Genomic DNA, 23508 nt, shown 5'->3' on the forward strand with positions numbered 1-23508 from the left:
ATTTTCAAAAATAAACAGGATAAAAATGACTTAACACAACAACAAAAAAACAGCACAATGAAGAATATGTATTTATTTATTGCATTTCTATACTGCCCAATAGCCAAATCTCTCTGGGCGGTTCACAAAAATTAAAACCAAAAAACCACACAGAATAAAACCGTATAAAATATAAAAGCATTAAAACTACAATATAACAGTACAACCAGAATAAAACCTAGCAGCAATGCAGATATTTAAAATACAGTTAAAATGCCAACAGATCAATACAGTCAGGCACATCTTAAAAGGGTTTAAAAGCCTTGGTGATATGTATCTCCTGGTGCTGAAATGGCAAGGTGGGTGCCAGGCAAGCTTCTCTGGGGCACCACCACTAAAAAGATGCTCTCTCTAATTACCATCCAACTTATGTCAGATGGCAGAGGCTTCCAGAAAAGAGCCTCAAAGCTCTCGGTGCAGTGCTGGCTATAAAATGTATATGTCTGTATATATGAGTGAATATTTTATGTTAGTATTATGAATGAAAAAGCAAGTGTGACATTGTGACTGAGAAAAGCTAGTTTTCTTTTTGGTAAGTAAAGGAACACAAGCACCTTAATGTGTGAACTGCTACATGATTTGCAGCTTGGAGGTGATGAACCGGCAGCACAGTCCTGTGAGAGTGATGTGCATGAAATGTTTTCAGTGCACTCTCATATTTGGAACCACGACCCAAAACATCAAGTGCAAGCTGGCCTTTAAAGAGCATTCACTGCGCCGTCTGGTGTGAGCACTGACCACATAAAAGGTTGATTTTAGAACAGCCTAACTTTCTTGACTGCAGCCACAAGGGGAAAGTGTCCCTGCGAGGTGTGAAGGTAGGTGGGAGCAGCCAGAGGAAAGGGGGCAGATGCTGCCACTGATGAGGTCATGGTACGTGCATCTTGCTGCCCCGTTGAATGAAAAGGAGGAGCTGGCTGCAAGCCCCTGACTTCTGCAGCAAAGAGGAAGCTTGTTCGGTGTCACGCAGGGCTGCCTTTGAAGCAGGCACCTCCGCAACATGTCCCTCGCTCCCCTGCTCTGTGTGTTGGCTTTGCTGCCGCTGCAAGGTATGTAACAGCAGGGAAGCTTATTTCGGTCATTGGCAAGGTTTCTAGCTTCAGGGGATCCCATTTTTAGAAGAGCTTGTCTGGTGAGTTACAGAAGATTCTGGGAAATGGTCTGGTGCCCGCCAGAGGTGTTGGACTACAACTCCCAGCAGCCATGCTGACCGGAGGGAGGTACTGGGAGTTGTAGTCCAACACATGAACGGCACCGGGTTTAGAAAGGCTGGGATAGGGTGCATCCTCAGCTCCACCTGGGCCTCAATGTAGCTGCGCATGGAATGAGAGTGCACCTGACACTCCGCAGTGCCTACACACAGCAGAGAAAATTGGTCGAAGTCGACACACCGACTGTCAAACATCTCTGCCATTACCTCCCTTCTCATGAATGAAGATCCCTTTGGAGGGATGCCAGATTCCCGGGGAAAAATGTTTGGAAGTGACCAATGATTTGCTTACTGTTTCAGTTGACCATGGGGCTGAGATAATGCTCTCTTTATTGGGAGCTCTTTTTAAAAAATTATGAGTTGTCTCTCTACAACCACATTGCAATGGCTTTCTCCATAGGATCACCTGTAACACTGGTGGCCACATGGACTCTGGGAGCTGCCTGATATTAAGTCAGCCCATTGGTCCATCTAGCCCAGTACTGCGTTCTACACTGACTGGTACTGACTTCCCAGGACTTAGGACAGAAAGTAATTCATGTCACCTGCAACCTGATTCTCAATCTCTCTCTCTCCCCCCCCCCCCCCAAGTGGAGATGTCAAGGACTGGAGAGTTTTTCTGTATGCAAGGCCTGGGCTCTAACTCAGATCTGTGCCCCCCTGTACTTCAGTTGGGGAGGGGGGAGGCTGGATTCTTCCCTACACTGTTCCTTAGGAGCTGTGTAAGGGCTTCTTCACACAGAACATAGTTACACTATGGAATTTGCTACCACAAGACATAGTGATGGCCACCAATTTTGATGGCTTTAAAAGGGAGTTGGACAAATTCGTGGAGGAGGAGAAGGCTGTCAATGGCTACTAGTCCTGATGGCTATATGCTACCTCCAGTATCAGAGGCAGGATGCCTAGGTACACCAGTTGCTGGGGAACATGGGTGGGAGGGTGCTGTTGCACTCATGTCCTGCTTGTGGGCTTCCCATGGGCAGCTGGTTGGCCACTGTATGAACAGAATGCTGGACTAGATGGACCCTTGGCCTGACCCAGCATGGCTCTCTGATGCTCTTATCACTGCCGCTGCCGCCACCACCATCACAATATCATTGCTCTCTTCTCCAGTTCGCTGGGCCAGTGTAAGGCTAGTTCTTTGAGCTAAAATGCCTGACAAAGCAATACTCCTCTCAGGAAATGGGCGATTACTACCATCCCAGAGTATGGTATGGCAGGAGAAATCAGGACAGGGGCTGGATGAGGCCCAGTGGCCAACTGGCCATCAGTAATGTACGATACAAGGCTACTAAATCCTAGTTCAGCCCTCCCCAACCTGGTGCCCTCCAGCTGTGTTGGATGACAACTCCTGTCATACCCAGCCAGCATGGTAATGCACTGTAACATAGGAGAATGCACCATAAGAATGAGAGCATCGGCTCAATCTTGAGAAATGCTCCTTGGACCTAAAAGTCCTGGTTTTGGAATGGGGAGTTGTCAAAGGCACAGATGTAACTGAGGGAGAAAGAAGATGGGGCAAAACAGCCCCCCCCACACACACCGGCTTCATTGGAGAAAGTCACGTCATTGCCCCTTCTCTCAATATGTTCAGGAGCCAGCAGCTGCCAGTATCATTGGCCCCCTTCACTCCCTCTTTTCAACCTCGGGGGGTGGGGGGGCGGTCCAGCACTACAGATGAACCATGCGTGGGATTAAGGATTAGGTGCACACTGATGTTATATTTAGCCCACGATTGATGTTGTTGTACATGAGGCTGAAGACAGAGAAAGCATCTAAAGTGTGGTGGAAGTGGGTTGAGCAGCACGCCGACACCTTTGTTTACAAGGCCGAGAATGTCTGTCTAAACCACGTCCACCGCCTCGGTGTGAATTTTCTATTGCTTCAAATGGAAAGGTTTTGCATTGATTATTCTGCCACTGGCAAGCATGTGTTTCCTTTCTGTCTCAGTTCAAGACTTACGAACTGACGTACTTTGCCCCACCCCCACCCCCCACCGGCTAATGCTAGTAGCAGGAAGCAGCAAAGCTCAATGAAGGCTCCATGGAAAACCACAAACGCAGCCCTCTCAGCCACCGACACTGTGAACTTGGCAACGTTTCTCTTTTAGAGTTAGAACATCAGAACATTACATTGTGCTGTATATACAAATAGTGAACTCATTCTCCACGTGTGTGAGCCCCTGATGTGGCAACGAGAGCACTGTCCCTCCTAGGGTGGCCACTTAGGCATTTCCACAAAAAGAGGACAAAAGAGGATAGTGACTTGCATAGACTTTGCATGTGTTAATTTATGCATATAGAAGAAAATTTAAAAACGATTACTATAATTTACATAGAAACATGATGCACGTCACCATGACTGGTTGCCCTGTGTGCCTGCTCAGTGTGTTGATGGGCAACTTCAAGGCTTCTGGCTGCTCTCCCTCCTTAGGGTTCTTTATCTTTAAAACTGGATTTGGGCAGGGCAAACCATCAAATAGAGGGTGCCTTAAAATAGAGGACTGTCCTCTCACAGCCCTTCAAATAGAGGACTGTCCTCTGTGAAGTAGGACACATGGCCACCCTGCCCAGGAGGAGGTATCAGTAGGCTCAGGGAAACCCCAAGGTTTGCAGAAGTACAAAAAAGGAGGAGGAGGAAGAGGAGAAAACACCCCCAAAACAACCCAGTGAGGGCTGAAAATGCTCAATAGCCTTGGAATTTTGACTTACTATTGGGGACCAAAAAAACCAGGGATGTAACGGAGTCTCTTGGAAAGAGAGATGGCATGGCTGGCTGGCTGGAACTGTGAGCAGGAGCATTCTACACCAGAACATTTTGTTGCATGTCCCTCTTGTTTCTCTCTATCCCATATCATATCCTTCAACACAGCCTGCATGGGGCCATCGCCTTTTGTTTCCTCACAACAGCCATGTGAGGTAGGTTAGGTTGAGAGACAGGCCCAATTCAGACTTTATGCTGAATTGATGTCTATTTGTGGGGTGGACAAGACAGACCTGCGACAAAATGTGTTGTTGTTCAGGATTCCTGATACCCCATTTCATTCCCAACATTCTGATAACGCCCCCCCCCCCCACACACACACACAGGTCAGTAAGCATTCAATGGCTACTGAACATGCATGATCCTCACTGGGTTGTTTGGGGGTTTTTCCTCTCCCTTAGGTTTCTTTTTTTTTCTTTTCCTGAAGATTTTTTATTATTATTCCTGCAAATCTTGAGATTCCTCCAAGCCTGCTGGTACCTCACTCGTAGGCAGGGGTGGTGCTGTTTTGGCTATGCAAGCAGTGGCACTCACAGCCTAAACATTGTTAATAGAAGGTATGATACCGTTTCGCTAATTCAGTTAAAACAAAACACATTCCTGTTTCTCGCAAAACCTGATTTTCCTATATTTGTCACAGAGGGCTTGAAATAATGGATTGTAGCATCGTTTTCCTCCACCCCACCCCAATGGTTGTTACCCACCTTGTACCTGGACAAGGGGGTGGGCAAGATAGAAGCTGAAACAAACACCTAAATGCCAAACATACCACAGATTAAAAAAACAAATTCAGTAACTGTGGCAGTTAAACATGTGCATATACCCAAGACTTATAGAAATCCTAACACACCTGTTTTATAGAATGGATAAGTAAAGTATGACAGCACACAGTTGACTAAACTAACCAAACTCATAAAATGGAGAGATGGAAAACAACTGAAACCAAGATTATGGTTGAATAAAAGATTATGGTCTTTTTATCAAGTTTTGGAAAGTTAGATATGATACTATATTGTTTATAGCTGTTTATATTGCAAGTTTAATATTTTTGCAACATGTGTAGATTCATAACTTTTTACATTGATATTTCGTATTTATATTGTTACAATAATTAGAATTGTAATCTAACAAGTGGAATCTGCAACAGAATCCCCAGATTCTGTTTTTCTTTTCCAGCTGTTGTGTAACATTTGATGGCTACAGAACATGTTCAGTCCTCAATGTGCCCTTTGGTGGGCAGGTATGTGTGTGTGTGTGGGGGGGGCTGCCACCTTAAAAGAACTGTACTTATGCTAACCTCAGGGTTTCCCTGAACATGCTTATACCTCCCTCATTTTCTCAGCATCTCCATCCTGTTGACACTCACCACCTGAGATCGCTATTAAAAGGAGGGATCCTATTGTAATTTTATATATATCGTGTGTGTGTGTGAGAGAGAGACAGACAGAGAGACAGAGAGACAGAGACAGAGGCAGTGTATGGAAAATGAATAAATTTTAGAAGGTATCTTTCTACCATGAAGATGAATTCAAATACCAACTCTTTAAAGTAGCAGGGGACTGTTCTGTTTCACTCAGAAGGAAGTTGTTGTTGGTTGCCCTATAGTGACCGTTCATAAACTGATTTTCTTTGACAGGGGCTTTTCAAGAGAATCGCATTGAACACATAACCTTAGTGGAGGGGCAGAATTTAGACCTACACTGTGTTGTTGCGGGAGACAGCCGATCCGCACTTGAATGGAAGAACCCTTCTGGGTTTGTGATTTTTTTCAATAACTGGCAAGGTAAGTGCAGGAGGAAGGCAGTGCCCTTTTTTTTTTCCACTGGAACCAGGCAAGCAGTGGGATTTCCTACTGTACTTTGACTCATATACACCAACACAGTTTGCTTCTGGCACAGTCAACCACTCTCCTGCAGAGCGTCAATGCAACGGAAGTCCCACCACTGTGGTTAGGATGTGTGAATACAGAAATTCCTTCCAATAGGTTTATCACTGCCTCTACAATTAAAACAAAAACCAATGCCTCCACTCTGTCCAGCAAGAACAGAACCCTCTGCAACTGACCAGGAGGGCTCCTGGCCCGGGAAAGCACATGCCACAGTCAATGTCTTTAACATGCCACAAGACTCTTGTTTTTATCCTAGAACAGAATTTCCCAGACTGTAGATAATTGGGACACAGGGTTCCACTCCCCCGGATTAAAATCCCCCCTTCTCTTTCTTATTTATGTATTAGTTAACATATTTATACTCTGCCTTTCCACCCTATTTAAGGGAGCTTCAGAGTGGTTACAACTCACAGTATATGCAATCGTTAAAACAAATTAAAAGAGAAGACACAGTAGCAATGCAATTAGCAGGACTCCAATACCGGAAAAATAGGAGATTTGCAAATGACTTTATGCAAAGGCATACCTAAAAACTACCGGAAGGCAGGGAGAGAAGAGATCAGTTTATCAGGCAGGAAATTCCAAAGTTGGGGTGCCACAATTGAGAAGGCCCTATCTTGCTTCACCATCCACCACTCCTCTGATAGCAGAGTTGCGCCGTGTATGATCTTCCCCGATAAGCAATGCCTGAGGGTATGTTCCCATGGCTGCCTTCCCCAACCTGGGCTCCTCCAGATGTTTTGGCCTACAACACCCAGCACCCATAACCATTGGCCATGAAGGCTGGGGCTGATGGGAGCTGTATTCCAAAACATCTGGAGGGCACCAAGCTGGGGCAAGGCTGTACTATGAGAACAGGCAGGCCCTAAGATGTTTGGCTTGCTGGTTTCTCTGCACAGGATCCAGCACAATCCAGTCTGAAACCTTGTGGGATCTTCCCCCTTATGCCAGCCTTAGATATTTTGATGCCCCATGGAAAATCCGGAATGGGCTACTGAGTTTTCCTTGGAGCCTAAAGTTCCTGAGCCTGGAAGCGTTTGCTCATCCCTTCAGTGGTACAATAAGCGTTGGCCCCTGGGGCCAAAATCCAGGACCCTGCAGCCCAGCAGCGCCCCAAATGACCATCCAGAGAGTGGCATGTGATGAGGGCAATAGAAGCAAACTGTATCTTATTCCTGTTGTTCAATATTTAAATGAATTTGAAATGCAAAACTGCACATGGTCAGAGTTTTGTTTTTTGTTTTTTGTTTGGAATCAAGGTTGGCAAACAGTTTTGTTGTTAATAATATTATAGTATAACCATGTTAGCCTTCTGTTTACAAATTCGAGACTTAAGTGTAGCACAAATATAGACTAACTGTTTTAGTTGTTCAGACAGATTAATAAATTAGCATGAGTTTTCGTGGGTGATAACCCACTTTGTTAGATGCTGTAAGTGGAACTGAAGGCATTGAGTCTGAAAAGACAGTTAACAGGAGGAACTTCAGCAAGCATTCCATTCTCCAAAGAGTTCATCTATATTTGTGCTCCACTAAACCCTTAGTTTTGTTGTTGTTGTTGTTCTCGTATATCAAGAATGTAGAAGTGGTTGTAAACCCCGACGTGGTGGTTGGGGCAAAGAGAAATGTGAATTGTGTGCTTCATATCTGAAGTAATACATGTGGGCATCTAAAGAGAGCCCCATAAGACCTTTAAGTCCAGGGTATAAAATTACCTAGCTGCACTACTGTATCCATTCCTTGGGCCCTAATGGGCCCACATTCACTTCGTTGTTCCCAGAACCATGCGAGTACATTTCTCCCTCCCCTGACCCCAGGACCAGGAAAAATATATTTATTGTAAACTGAAGCAGGCTTCTGATTTTAGTTCAGCTTTTGTTGGAAGGGTCCTCTGGCAACTTGGCCTAGGAAGCCCTCCTTCATGGTCAGGGACTAGGGTAGGGGTCCCCAACGTGGCCCCCGCAGACACCTCCAATGACACCCACAGGGCTCTTCACTCCCTGCCCCCTTCAAAAAAATGTTTTTGATAACAATTGAAAAATGTTACAGTGCCAGGTTCTCCTTCCTCTTCCTGAGTCTGCTCTGCTGAGCTGTTCAGCAGGCAGGAAGAGAAAGCAAGGCAAAGGGGCAGAGGGGAGAGAAAGCGCAAGGCTAGAAGTGGGGGAGATACCATGAGGTAAAGAGGTGGAGGGGAAGCAAATAGTGAGGCTGGGTGTGGAGAGAAACAGGGGTGAATGGGAGAGAAAGAGCAAGACTAGGGACAAAGAGAAGGAGGCTTGGGACATGGAAGGGAGAGAAATAGCAAGGAAAGGGGTTATGGGAGAGAAATGGTGAAGCTAGAGTCTGAGAGTGGACAGAGAGAGCAAAGGGGAAAGGTCTGTGTGGATGGAAGAAGATTGGGCGGGCTAGGAAGCAACTCTTTCCATTCCCCCCCCCGCCCACCCAGCCTCTAGCCTCACTATTTCTCTCCCCCACCCACGTCTGACTAGTCAAGCCCCCATGGCAGTCATTATGTGACTTGCCACATCCACCATGGGAGCCATTTTGTCGTGGTGCCCACAGCAGTTTCTGAAGTTCCCCAATGTGCTCATGGGCCCAAAAAGTTTGGGGACCCCTGGCCATGACTGGTGAGGAGAATGCCAAAGAGTCTCCCGGACTGACATGGAGGTTTCTGGGATGTAGGGTCTTGCCACAGAGAGCCAAGTTGGCAGCACTTCTTTGCTGGTGGGCCCGTTCACTCACAACCATCCAATTCTGCCAACCTCTGATTTCAGTCAAGTCTCCCACAGTGTTTGGGACCCCAGCTTGTCCTGTAAGCCCTCCCCTCTCCATGATCCCCTGATGCCATTTCCTGCCAGCTACAGCTGCTCACACATCCCTACAATACAACCCATTCCTGGGCTCATACGCGAAGCAAAACCTGGTGTAGCACTTTGAAGAACAGGCTGTTACTGTCTCTCTTATCCATTTGTTTGTCTTTTTCAGGTTTAAGAGATCAGAGGTATAAGCTTATCCATTTCTCAGGGGATGATTTATCTATTCGTCTCTCCAATGTAACAAAGCACGACAAAGGGCTATATCAGTGTTTCTACTACAGTGTGCCAATCAAAATAAAGCAGGTGTATGTCACCGTCTTAGGTGAGTCCCTTAACTCCAGGCTTTCAATAAATGAGAACATGCAGAAATGGGGAGGGTGATGTCTGAGCTGAACCGGAGGTAGCTGTTGAGCGGGAGCCAGAAACAAACCCAATAAGAACTGGTCCCAGCCTGAACAGGAAGTCTTTCTTTCTTTCTTTCTTTCTTTCTTTCTTTCTTTCTTTCTTTCTTTCTTTCTTTCTTTCCTTATTACATTTCTATACTGCCCAATAGCCGAAGCTCTCTGTGCAGTTCACAACTATTAAAACCATAAAATAACCTAAGATACACTATAAAAGTTTAAAACTACAATATAAGATAGAAGTAAAGACCAAAATAAACCTAACAGCAATGCAAAGATTTAAAATGCAGCAACAGATCTAAAATAACAGAAACTGAAAGACTAAAATGCCTGGGAAAATAAGGTCTTCACCTGGCATCAGAAAGAATACAACATAGGCGCCAGGTGAGCCTCTGTGCAGAGGTTATTCCACAACTACGGTGCCACAGCAGAAAAGGTCCTCTTCTTAGTAGCTAGCAACCCAACTAAATTCCTTTGGTGGGGACTCCCAAAGAAGCACCATTGAAGATTATCTTAGGGTCCGGGCAGGTATATATGAGATATACACCTTCCTGTTGAGGGCAGCCAGTGACCAGCCAGGTGGGTGTAGCTACATCCATATGTGAGAACCTCCACTGCCTAGGTAGATGCTCCAACCTGTAGCCCTGGTGGCTCAGCACGTGAGGTAACTGTGCACAGAGCTATGGGTTGCCTATTCTAGTCCCAGCAGCTCCTAATAGGTGATATTGGGGGTTACTAGGTGGGAAAAGGAAATAGGCAATGGAGGTTTAAATAAAATAACAAAATAAGTGGAACAAAAGTAGGAGGGATAGGGGAAGAAACACCACCACACACACACACACACACACATACACACTGTGCTTTTTGAACTACCTAGCCTGATGAAGAGTTCTGGAGGACTTGAAAGCTTGCATACTGTTTTGTGGTATTTTAGTCAGTCTTAATAAAGGTATTGCCCAGCTGTGGATTTTGGATATTTTTTTCCTCGTGGACTGTCCATTTTTCTTTGACATCAGAGCCCCAGTCTCTAGAACGGTACTGCCACACTGAATTACATTGCAAATCTCATGTCTGGAGACATGATTGGGCAGTATCCAATGGTGACATTCCGCAGACCGAAATAGCACTAGTGGAGCTCCACTGACTCTTTCTGTTGCGCAAGCAGTTGCTCAACCAATTGCTCAATACGTTGCAAGCAGAATGTGCAACTGGTTGCACAATGGGTTCAAAGCAGTTGTGCAACTGGCTGCACAATGCATTGCACAACACATTGCACAAGAGTTATGCAAAACCACTACGCAATCACGCTTCTGCAAACATGACTTTAGTTGGCTTCTTCTCTTGCGCATAGTTCAGAACCTAGTTTTTGCTAGAACAATGTCATTTGCAGTAACAGAACAAATATTGTATAAATGGGCAGTTGGATACTGCCCATTTATACTTTGGGAGCTGAGATCCTGCACACTTCACCATGATCAAGTTGCAATGGGAAGATGGCAACTTCCAAATCTGATGATGTATCTCATTGTTACAGCTGCCCCCTTCAAAACTGTGTTGGAAGCATCGAGAATTAATGTTCCCAACAAAGAAGAAAAGGTTATTTTAAAATGCTCCACCTGGGGCCATAAGCCCCGTCCTCGGATGACGTGGCTACTGGACAATGGGATGGAACTCTTTGGTACGTCTCAAATAACTTACTTCTTGGTACAGTATCCTTTGTCTTTTTAACAGGCTTTTAAAAATCAGGATCAAGGCAAGCCAAATCCTGCAAAAACCTCAACTATCTGTTTAAAAAATCAAGCTGTTGTTTTGTTCTGTCACCAAATATTTTCATCACACTCAAGAACGTTGGTAGTTCAACAGAACATTGCCTCACAAAATCAAATTTTCATACACAATTAGCAAATATGATTCTATGAGATAACAAATAAACTTTGAACAGATGTATTCACTGATAAAGATCTATTAATGTGGTTTCTCTCCCAAATACATTTGAAGCGACTTTTCTCTCCTCAAGTATTCATAATTTTATAAGAAGCAAAGATTGATATTGCTTGTGGTGAAAGTAAAATTCTAGATAAATTAACTGGGATAGGCTTAAAATATTTCAAAGGCCCCAGTCCTCCTGAATATACCACATCAGAAAGGCAATATAAGGGATGTTGTGATGAAGACAGGAGTAATGGAGATTCTGGCAGTGATTGGCTTACCTGCCTGAGTGGTAAAGAGATGCTAGCCAATCAGAAGGACCTCTGGCAGATACTGGCTTATCTGCTTTGATTCTCCATAAGGTAGGGATGTACAAATCCCTTACCTTGCCGTCTGTGGGGGGTCCACCGGGCAGGGGAGGTGATCCATTCCTCCCCTCCGTAATCCTCGCTGGCCAGCTCCGCTCCATGTCCACTCCACAGAGCCGCCGGCCAGCTCCGAAGCCCCAGCGATACGGCCGCCATTGCCATATCACTGGCTGGACTGATGGACTGTGGACACAAATGGTGTCCGCTACGCCATTAGCGTCCCTACTCTTTGACATGATAGGCTACATAAATCTTTACGTAGCCTATCGCACGAATGAACAAGGACACAAATACACCATTTGCGTCCCTGTTTTTTCATGCAATAGGCTACGTAAAGATTTACGTAGCCTATCACGTCAAAGAGCAGGGACGCAAATGGCATAGCGGACGCCATTTGCATCTGTAGTCCGTCACTTCAGCCAGCGATACGGCAATGGCGGCCGTATCGCTGGGGCTTCAGAGACGGCCGGCGGCAAGGACTGCACGAGGTAGGAGATCCGATCCTCCACGGACTTCGGGGGGCTGGATTCAATAGAATCCAGCCTCATTGGGGTCCATGGAGGATTTCTCCGGCATCCCTACCGTAAGGACAGGGTAGGCAGAAGTGCCTACGAAAGGAGGAAGCAAGGAAGTAGCACCAAGAAAAGCAAGCTTGGGGAAGGAAACATGCCAGTAGAAAGAGGCAAAGAAGAGAAGGCAACAGGCAAGAGACTGAGAGGAAAAGGAAAACTAAGAATTGGCAGAGGGGAGGGGAGACTGAACTATTTATATGGATTGGAAATTACCAGCCATATCTTTGCAGGCCTCTAGTTGTCAACTAACGCTCCAAACAGTTAATTAAATGCACATTTTAAAAACCACCGATAGGGATTACTTTTCCCTCCTTGCATTCCCAAATGCATTTTAGGTAACACCAAACACCAGCGGGGAGCCAAGAAGTGCAATTCGACCAGCACCCTCACAGTGCACAGATACCTTCAGAATTCTACCATTTCTTGTGTGATTCGTCACAAAGCTCTTGGAGGAGGAAATGTAACAGTGACATTAGACCTCAAGGATATCAGTAAGTGCAAAATTGGTATATGAGTAGTGGGCTCTGCGCAATATTACAGATGGAACAATACTGATTTAATTAGCAGCAGCGAGTGCCTGGGGTAGGGGAGGCGAGAACACAAATTTGAATTAGTGCTGTGCTGAAAATTTCTTCCCCATTTTTTCGACGATTCTCATTCAGTTTGATAGAAAAACATTGCTTGCGAAAAGAAATGCAAAGGAGAAGAAAAATTTGTAGAAATTCTCGTGGGTTGTCTTTGGTTACCTTACTTAGCTTACCTTACTTAGGAGGTCGCTAAGAAGTGTGTGTGTCCAGTGGAGGCTGGTGGCTCCGATTTTGGTGGGGTCGTAATCTATTCTGTGCTTCAGTCAGAACCAGCCAGAATGCTAAAGGAGCTATCCAAGGTGCTGACCCCAATCCCCAAAATAGCTTCAGTGCCTTGGATAGCTCCTTTAGAGTTCTGACTGGTTCTGGATGAAACCCAGAATGGATTTATAGCCCCACCGAAATCAGAGCCACCAGCCTTCACTGTGAGTGTCCTATCTTTCATTGTACAATCATCTCAGTCTCAGGCAGCCTGTGCCACCTCAGCTTCCCGCACTTCAATTAAAGTGAAACAAGGGTGCAGCACACACACATACACACAACAGCAGAAGATAAAACAGTGAAAAGATCTAAAAGTATTAAAACAGGTCTTAAAATGCCTGAAAAAAAATTAAAATAAACTTCATTTGGTGCCAAACAGATCATAACATCAGTGTCAGGCAAGCTTCTCCAGAGAAGCCATCACAGACAGGGTGCCAGTGTTGTGAAGGCCTCACTCTTGTAGCAACCTGCCTCATCTTATTCATACCTCAAGGCAATAGCCCATACCCATTTTTGCCCTGAACATTGGTACACATAGATTGCCTCCGACCCTGGAGGCTATATTTAGCCATCATATGTAATAGCTGATGATAGATCTATTATCTGTAAACTTATGTAGCCCTCTTGTAAAACCCTCTAAGCTAGTGTGGAAAAAGGATTTTCTCCCCCCCCCCCCGCCCATCCTGAGCGTACTGCCACTCAGTGTCATTGGATGACCCCATGTTCTATTATTATGAGGGCAGGAGAGATGAAATCTTGTTCTGTGTCCTTTTCCCAACTGAGGAGTGGTTAATGCATGGGATAAATAATACCTTATGTGGATGAAACAAGAAATTCAGAACTAATGTATTTCTATTTTCCAGAGTTGACTACAGACTTCACTCCAACCACACTTGATTTTGGTACTATGACCTCCGAGAAACCCCGCCATTACACAGGTAAACGCCAACATCAAAACGCCACAACAATTTTTACCAAAGGAAGTTAGATAATTCTCTGTTTATTGACCACTGCTCACATAAGAGTATACAGAACTGATCTAGGTGCTGTATTCCTTTAAACCAGGAGTGGGGAACTTGTTTTCCAGATGGTTCCCTGTCCCTACTTAAAGCAAAGCATGTATACATGTGTCTAGTTGATAATGACAAAAATTGAACTGATTTTTAAAATGCATTTGCATGACCATTTGTTTAGTCTCCAGTGTTTCCAATCCTTTGATTTTTGTAATCAGAAACTGCATTGAGTTGAAATTGAACCAAAGAGCCCCTCAGTAATATGGGGCTCTTTCCTCATCTCTGTTTTTCCTCAGCTGAAGTGACCTGTAGAAAATGGAGAAGACCTTCCCTGCAAGGAAAAGCTAAAGGGTTTAGAGCAGTATGGTGCCCTCCAGATGTTTTTGGACTACAACTCCCATAATCCCTACCCATTCGCCATGCTGGCTGGGGCTGGCAGGGGTTGTAGTCCACAGGGTTACATCTGGAGGGCATCAAATTGCCTAACTCTGTTTTAGGGCTTTTTAGTTTCAACAAAAGATGACTAAAGATGGGACTTTATAAAATTATGCATGGTATGGAGAAAAAAAAGATAGAAAGCCTTTTTCTTCCCCTCTGTCATTATATTAGAACTTGGGGTCAACCACTGAAACACAGTGCATAGTTAAACTATGGAATTCGCCACCACAGGATGTAGTGATGGCCACCAATTTGGATGGCTTTAAAATTCCTGGAGCAAAAGGCTATCAATGGCTACTAGTCCTGACGGCTATGTGCTACCTCCAGTACCAGAGGCAATGAGCCTACATACACCAGTTGCTGGGGAACATGGGTGGGAGGGTGCTGTTGCGCTCATGCCCTGCTTGTGGGTTCCCAGTTGACAGCTGGTTGGCCACTGCATGAACAGAATGCTGGACTAGATGGACCCTTGGTCTGATCTAGCATGGCTCTTCTTATGTTCTTATGTCTGCTGATAATATATGACTTGAAGCCATTATATCAGTATCGCAATGTACATTCCTTCTGGGACATGAAAGGCATAATCTCTTCATTTCCACAGGATCAGACAACATATTAAATATAACAGAAGGAAGCACCACACCATCTCCAAGCACAGAAGCAGCAACTCTGAATTCTAATGCCACCAAAGGTATGTGCTAAAGTAATTTAACAATAATGTCCACACTTTTAAATTCCTTTCAGCTGGTAATCTGATATATACAGTTTATGCCGAGTCATTCACTATAGAATCAATAGGGAAACATTTTAAATTCAGGACAGACTAAAGAAAGTACCAAACAAGAAAGACTTCACACATAATTAACCTGTGGAATTCACTGCTACAGGCTGTGGTGGCAAATTATTATTGTTGTTGTTATTATTATTTTCATCATCATCATCATTATCATCGTCATTATTATTATTTCCCAACTTCCTAATACATATGTATTACACAAGGCAGCTTATAGTAATTAAAATCACAATAGTAAAAACGAAAACACAAAAGCAACATAAAACATAACAGACACAGGCATGGCAGATAAAATGCCATCTTGCTGATGGAAGGCAACTGGAGATGGTGTAATCCAAACCTCGTGGGTGAAGGTGCCCACAATACTGGTGTGGCCACGGAGAGAGCCCTCTCCCTCGTTCCAACCATCCATGTTTCCACCATAGATGGGACACAGAAAAGAGCTTCCCCCACTTGATTTTAACAAGCAGGTAGGCTGATATGTGAGGAGGCTGGCTTCAGTGACTTTAGGTGGGGATTGAATAAATCAGAGGTGGCTCTATATTGGGGCAGTGACCTTGTGCATTGGAGCAAACATGCCTAGCTGTGGGGGGACTTCTCTGCCTCTCCCCCACCCACTTGTGGCAGAGAAATCCCCCCACAGCCAGGCACGTTTGCCCTAGTGCACGGCATGCAGCTGCCGATGGCCACGCCTGACCTTCTCCTGCCCTCTTCCGACCGTCTCGGTAGAATAGGGGTACCTGCCCTGCCCTCCACTCCACCAGCTCCAATGTGCACCAGCCGCCACTGGGATAACTCCGTAGAAGTTCAGATGGTCATGAGGAACTGTCGCCCATAAGGGTTAGATGGAACGTTCCATGTTCAAAGGCAGTACGCTGCTCAATATGAACGGTTGAGGAGCAATAACAGGACATAGCTACCACCTTCAGGCTCTGCATGTTCTTGGCCGCTGTGGGAAGTAGGATATTGGGCTAGATCGGGGTGCCAAATCCAGCCCTCCTGAGGTCTCCGTCCAGCCCTCCAGGGTTCCCCACATGGCCACGCTCCTAGCCCCAACCCCTTTCCCCCAATCACCAATTGTTGGATGGTTTCCCATCCTTTGTGCAGGTTTTTCCCCATTCTAAAAGGTCAAAATGCCTCTCCAACAGCTTACTTGCTGTTAGAAAGAGCTTTAAGATAAAATATGCTGATATTTGGGGTATGTTTGGTAGTTTGACCCCACGCCATTTGCATTCATTCATTCATTCATTCATTCATTCATTTGTCTATTATTTTACTTAATAGATTTAGGGTGCAATCCTATGGCTTCTAGATACCGGCTAGACAGCCATAGGATTGGTTGGTTTCCAGGAACTGACCTCCGAGCCCGCCCTCTGAGATTGGCTCCCAGAGAACTGCCTCCCCACCCCCTACCCCACTGCCTCAAAGGCAGTGTGGATTGCCCCTGTGCCCTGCACTCGTAAGAGCAGCGCGGAGCAGGGCAAAAGGGGGCGTTAATGGGGGAGGGGAGGGGGTGTGGAAGTGCCAGTATGGCACTTCCTATGTGTCGTCCGGCCTCCCCACCCCATGCCCCGATGTTCCGTGGCTAGACAGCTGAAATTGGCCATCTAGCGGCAAATGCAAGGCGGCTGGAGCACAGAGGAGATGATCCCCTCCATGATCCTCCCACCGTGCATTGGATAGGCAGTCTCCTCCGAGTCCAGAGGCAGCTGTCTGTCCCCATAGGATTGCTCCCTTATATACCTCTATCCATGTTTAAAAATATCTCTCAGTGGTTTACAAGAAAATAAAAACCATTAAAATGCATCATGATATGCATTAAAATACCATAAAAGACATGATAATTGCTAAAACAAAATTATATAAAGCATTAATAAAAACATTAAAACCATTTAAAACCATTACAACACATAATTCCAAACAAACAAACTGGGCAACACACTCACTCAGGGAAGAGCTCGGTAACGAAATGGGCCTTTAATGGGTACCGAAAACATGTTATAGTTGTTGCCTCCTAGATACCAGGGGGAACATCATTCCACTAAGTGGGTGCCACTACAGAGAAGGCCCACTTCCTAGTTGAAGTCTGCAGGTTGTGGTACCATCGGGAAGACTTCTTCCAATGATCTTAATGGTCATACCTCTAAAATGGAATTTGGACCTTGGGTTGAAAGAGGTTCTGCACCCTTGGAGAGGATGAACCTTTCCCTTTTGCATTCCACAGGATCAGACAAAATGTTCCCAGTAACGGAAGGAACCTCTAGTGCACAGTCACGATCCCCAAGCAGTGTAACAGCAGCTCTGAATTCCAGTGCCACCACCGGTATGTTAAAGTAATGTAACCATCCTCTCCAAATGGAAATTGAAATTAATTTCTGCTGTTAATCTGGCTTACTTCAAGCTATTTACTGTAATATCGATACTGCAACATCGTAGCGTCAGGACAGACAATGGAAAATACTCCTTCAACCCAACACCTAATTAATATATGGCATTGACTGTCACGTGATGTGGTGATGGCCACTAGTGACAAGGAGGACCCATAACAAAAAGTTGCAGTGTAGCCTCCCTCCTAACGGAAGTGCTCCTGCCCAGGGTTCCAGCCAGCCATTCCTTTCTGCTCCTCTTCCCCCTCCCAACCCTGGTTTTCCATTTTTCTTTTCTAACTGACACTGAATATGCCATGTCTACCAAGCATGCTCAGTCCTCAGTCCTCGCTGGGCTGTTTGGAAGAGGGTTGTGTCCTTAAGAGAGCAACTAAAACAACTAAAACATCAGTGACAGCCATCAACAACTGGACTGTTGGATTAAACAGCCCATCATATGCCATCCAATGCCTGGGAGTAAAGTCTTAACCTGGTGCCAAAAAGATGGGGATGATGGCACGGGGGGCAGGGGGGGATCGCTGGGGAGAACATTCCCTAATCGGGATGGGGGGAGTTATGTCATTGTTGTTCAGTTGTTCAGTCGTGTCTGACTCTTCGTGACCCCATGGAGCATAGCACGCCAGGCCTTCCTGTCCTCCGCTCTCTCCCGGAGTGTGCTCAAGTCCATATTCATTGCATCAGTGATGCTATCTAGCCATCTCATCCTCTGCCGTCCCCTTCTCCTTTTGCCTTCAATCTTTCCCAGCATCAGGGTCTTTTCCAGAGAGTTTTCTCTTCGCATTAGGTGGCCAAAATATTTGAGCTTCAGCTTCAGTAACTGTCTTTCCAATGAGCACTCAGGGTTGATTTCCTTTAGGATGGACTGATTTGACCTCCTTGCAGTCCAGGGGACTCATAAGAGTCTTCTCCAGCACCACAGTTCGAAAGCATCAATTCTTCAGCGCTCAGCCTTCCTTATAGTCCAGCTCTCACAGCCATACGTTACTACTGGGAAAACCATAGCTTTGATTATGCGGACCTTTGTCGGCAAGGTGATGTCTCTGCTTCTCACTATGCTGTCAAGGTTTGCCATAGCTTTCCTCCCAAGGAGCAAGTGTCTTTTAATTTCATGGCTACAGTCACCGTCTGCGGTGATCTTGGAGCCCAAGAAAATAAAATCTGTCACTGCTTCCATTTCTTCCCCTTCTATATGCCAGGAAGTGATGGGGCCAGATGCCATGATCTTCGTTTTTTTAATGTTGAGTTTCAAACCAGCTTTTGCACTCTCTTCTTTCACCCTCAAAAAGAGGCTCTTTAGATCCTCTTCACTTTCTGCCATTAGGGTGGTATCATCTGCATATCGGAGGTTGTTGATAATTCTCCCGGCAATCTTAATTCCGACCGGTGATTCATCCAACCCGGCGTTTCTCATGATGTACTCTGCATATAAGTTAAATAAGTAGGGCGACAATATGCAGCCTTGTTGTACTCCTTTCCCAGTTTGGAACCAATCAGTTGTTCCATGTCTGGTTCTTACTGTTGCTTCTTGACCCTCGTACAGGTTTCTCAGGAGACAGGTAAGGTGGTCTGGTACCCTCATCTCTTTCAGAATTTGCCACAGTTTGTTGTGATCCACACAATCAAAGGCTTTAGTGTAGTCAATGAAGGAGAAATAGACGTTTTTCTGGAATTCTCTTGCTTTCTCCATGATGCAGCGAATGTTGGCGATTTGATCTCTAGTTCCTCTGCCTCTTCGAAACCCAGCTTGTACTTCTGGTAGTTCTCGGTTCACAGACTGCTGAAGCCTAGCTTGTAGGATTTTGAGCATCACCTTGCTGGCATGTGAAATGAGTGCAATTGTATGGTAGTTTGAACACTCTTTGGCATTGCCCTTCTTTGGAATTGGAATGTAAACTGACCTTTTCCAGTCTTGTGGCCACTGTTGAGTGTTCCAAATTTGTTGGCATATTGAGTGCAGCACTTTAACAGCATCATCTTTTAGGATTTTAAATAGCTCAGCTGGAATACTGTCATCTCCGCTAGCTTTGTTGTTAGTAATGCTTCCTAAGGCCCACCTGACTTCACTCTCTAGGATGTCCGGCTCAAGTTCAGTGACTGCAGTATCATGGCTATCAGGGACATTCAGATCTTTCCTGTATAGTTCTTCTGTGTATTCTTTCCACATATGTAATTTTCTTGTATTCTTGTATTTTCTTGTATTCTTTCCACATACATAATTGTTATGTCATTACGTTCATACATTTATGCTTGGGCATTAAAGCAATAACACTTCTCTTTTTCATTTCCACAGATTCAGCCAGAAAATTAAACGGAACAGAAGAAAACCTGAGGGTAACGACACCATCCCTGAGCAGTGGAGCAGCAACTTCGAATTCCAGTGCCACCAGCAGTATGTTGAAGTGATTTCCAAACAATAATTTCCAAATGGAAAAATGAAATTGATTTCTGCTGATTAATCCTATGTCTACCAATTACTTGAAGCTATTCTCTGTATTATCAATATTGAAATATACACTGGGATTTGGGATTTGAAAGGTGTAACTTTTCTCGTTTTCAACAGGATTTGGCAAAATATTAAATGTAACGGAAGGAAACTCGACTACACAAACACCGTCCCTGAGTACTGACGTAACAACTTTGAATTCTCAGACAACGAATGGTAAGTTAGTGCAACGAAACATCCATGTCCTAATGTAAAATGAGTATCCTTCTGACACTTCTCTGTTCTGGTTCCTTATAGTATATGCCATCCCCTCCCAACCTGGAGTGCTCCAGATGTGTCAGAATACAACTCCTATCATACGCACGCTTCTCTCTGTATCCAGCCTCCCCTGAAAAACCTCACACCTCAGAGCACAGTGTTGTTGTTGTTGAGTCGTTCAGTCATGTCCGACCCTTCATGACCCCATGGACCATAGCACGCCAGGCCTTCCTGTCCTCCGCTCTCTCCCGGAGTGTGCTCCAAGTTCATCAGAGCACAGTGGCTGTTCAGTATAGTGGGAATGGAAACTACATCTCTCTGAAGTCCAGAAAAAAGCAAAATAGTGCCATTGGACTGAAGGATAAGCTATAATTTAGGCTCCAAAATATTGTGTCCCCCAAAAGGGGGGTATACAGGCATACATAATCCAAAAACTATAGCCTTCAGCCATATTAAAGTTCTTGCATAATTTCTTTTGGCAGCCCGGGTATTTATGATTGTCTGCCATGTCAACCATTAGCCTCTCCTCATACATACACTACAGACTTGTATTGGGTTTATAGGTGTCACAGCTTCCCCTAGGAACTCTAGTTTGGTGAGGGGGCTGAACACTCTCATAAACATCCACTCCCAGAGAACTGCATTTCCCAGGTTTCCCTGGAGAGAAAGACAATTGTTCTAGCTTAAGTCTCTGGTGCAGAGATGCTCTCTTGGCTGCCTTCCTACACACCGGGGGTGCATAACCCTCTGCCATTCTCTGTGGCCCACTGAGCCTGCAGGGCCCCCACCCAGCTGCAGAGAGAAGACTGCTGTTCCAGCACTGCTATTAGCAGCGACAGAACAGCCATCTTAATAGGGGTCATGGGGCGACCACAAAGCAGCCAGGATTGCTGCTTTACCACAGCTAATGGTGGTGGGGAAACAGCAAGGCAATTGGATTTGCTGGAGTGGGGAGGAGGTTTATGGCCTCCTCTCTCCCCTAGCCACATGTGCGTACATATGCAGTGCCCGCCCGCCCCAGCTGACAGCAATGTGGCTCTGAGAGCTGACATGTTTGTGCACCCCTGCTATACACACATAATTGGGAGTAAATCCCACTGAAATTAGAGCCTTTCTACACAAGGTTTTTATTGTGCGCTCGTGATTGATCACTGACGGTTGTTTGTGGGTCCTTTACATGACATCGTCATCCTTTAGGGGCTCTCCCATGCTTTGCAACCATTATCACGGGTTTTTTTTTCCTAATGAGGAAAGTCTGGTATTATTTAGAAATGGCAGAATGAGAGTCTCATGGAACAGTGCAATTCTGCTAAACCACAGCACTATCTAGTGGTTGTATAATGAAACATATAGAAAGGCAGAGAAAGAAAGAGAGAAAGACCCTGGAAAAAAGCATGTGTAACAGAGCCTATCTTAATCCTGCAAAGAATCCAGAAGCCTCGGTAAAGGTGCAGGATAAAAGCCTCATGCAGAAATGCCCTTACATAGTATTGTGCTGTTGGTATGTTTCCAGGCAATAAATGGGTTCGATCCAAAGGTCCCCTTCCCACAACAAAAGGAGTCCTTCTATCAGAGGAAGATTCCTTCCTTTGGATCTAACCCCAATGTGCAGTTGATGACTCATTTGCTGTAAGGGAAACCAGACATCTTCCCTTCAGAAACCATGACTGTTGCAGAAATATCATGTTTCTTCAGCACTCAAGCCACAATTTTGTTGCTAGGAAACAATACTCAAAGGCATTATATGGCTTCTTCTTAAAAAACAGGGACAAACAGGACCTATGAAGGAATCATCATGAAGAAGCCAAACATTTTGCTACCAATCCTTGTAACGGTGTTGCTCTTTTCTTTGCTCGTCATCGTCCTTCTCTTCATGGTGAAATTGTGGAAAGCACACAGAAAATGGAAGAAAGGTGAGGGGGGGGGGTGATCAAACTCAGTAACTCATTTCAGATCATTTGACCAAACACGGCTGCTGCCACCCATGTTTCCACAGCAGGTCACTTTTTGTGAGTCCCCTGACCCTTACTGCCATGTGTGCAGTGTGGTATAGTGGTTCCGAGTGTGCAGTGTGGTACAGTGGTTAGAACGTTGGATTGGGATTTGGGAGATCAGGGTTCTAGTCCCCACTCGGCCGTGAAGCTCACTGGAATACGGGGCCAATCACTGCCTCTCAGCCTAACTTACCTCACAGGGTTGTTGTGAGGATAAAATGGAGAGGAGGAGGATTATGTATGCCATCTTGGGTTCCTTGAAGGAAAGGTGGGATATAGAATCATAGAATCATAGAATAGTAGGGTTGGAAGGGGCCTACAACAAGACCATCGAGTCCAACCCCCTGCTCAATGCAGGAATCCAAGTCAGAGCATCCCTGACAGATGGCTGTCCAGCCTCATCTTGAATGCCTCCAGTATGGGAGAGCCCACCACCTCCCTAGGTCATTGGTTCCATTGTCGTATTGCTGTAACAGTCAGGAAGTTTCTCCTGATGTTGAGCCGGAGTCTGGCTTCTTGTATTAATTAATTAATTAGAAACCAAATGCACAGTGACAAGATGGGGGATACATGGCTCAGCAACACTACAAGCAAGAAGGATCTTAGAATTGTTGTCCATCACAAGCTGAATATGAGCCAACAATGTGATGGGGCTGCAAAAAAGGCAAATGCTCTCTTGGGCTGCATTAATAGAAGCATGGCTTCCAAATCCCAGCAAGTACTAGTTCCCCTCTACTCAGCACTGGGTAGGCCTCATCTGGAGTACTGTGTCCAGTTCTGGGCACTGCACTTTCAGAAGGATGCAGACAAGCTGGAGAGGGTTCAGAGGAGGGCAACAAAGATGATCAGGGGACTGGAAACCAAGCCCTATGGAGAGAGATGGAAAGAACTGGGTATGTTTAGCCTTGAGAAGAGAAGACTGAGGGGAGATATGATAGGGCTCTTCAAGTACTTGAAAGGTTGTCACAGAGAGGAAGGCCAGGATCTCTTCTCGATCATCCCAGAGTGCAGAACACAGAATAATGGGCTCAAGTTACAGGAAGCCAGATTCCAGCTGAACATCAGGAGAAATTTCCTGACTGTTAGAGCAATGCGAAAATGGAACCACTTCTCAAGGGAGGTGGTGACTCTCCCATACTGGAGGCATTCAAGACGAGGCTGGACAGCCATCTGTCAGGGATGCTCTGACTTGGATTCCTGCACTGAGCAGGGGGTTGGGCTTGATGGCCTTGTAGGCCCCTTCCAACCCTACTATTCTATGATTCTATGTTCAAATAATGTATTCACCACATACAAGAGGAAGGATATACACACTTCCTTGGGAGCAAGTCCTATTGAACTCAATG

The 23508-nt window shown here is 45.3% G+C and overlaps 1 protein-coding gene across 1 annotated transcript in view; it reads left to right on the forward strand.

Moving 5' to 3' along the window:
- The first annotated feature begins 997 nt into the window (after nt 1-997).
- Nucleotides 998-23508, forward strand: part of CRTAM (cytotoxic and regulatory T cell molecule) — a 28062-nt gene continuing 5551 nt past the window's right edge. The window contains exons 1-11 of the mRNA XM_084807217.1: nt 998-1088; nt 5652-5798; nt 8888-9040; nt 10654-10797; nt 12324-12479; nt 13700-13774; nt 14889-14978; nt 17305-17403; nt 19758-19856; nt 20028-20126; nt 21935-22081. Of these exons, the coding sequence (XP_084663343.1) occupies nt 1040-1088; nt 5652-5798; nt 8888-9040; nt 10654-10797; nt 12324-12479; nt 13700-13774; nt 14889-14978; nt 17305-17403; nt 19758-19856; nt 20028-20126; nt 21935-22081 (1258 nt within the window). The 5' untranslated portion in view covers nt 998-1039. The remainder of the gene's footprint in view (nt 1089-5651; nt 5799-8887; nt 9041-10653; nt 10798-12323; nt 12480-13699; nt 13775-14888; nt 14979-17304; nt 17404-19757; nt 19857-20027; nt 20127-21934; nt 22082-23508) is intronic.

This window comes from Heloderma suspectum, chromosome 6, assembly GCF_057233095.1.
Source record: "Heloderma suspectum isolate Gila_16-S chromosome 6, 16-S_ref, whole genome shotgun sequence".
NCBI classification, from domain to species: domain Eukaryota; kingdom Metazoa; phylum Chordata; class Lepidosauria; order Squamata; family Helodermatidae; genus Heloderma; species Heloderma suspectum.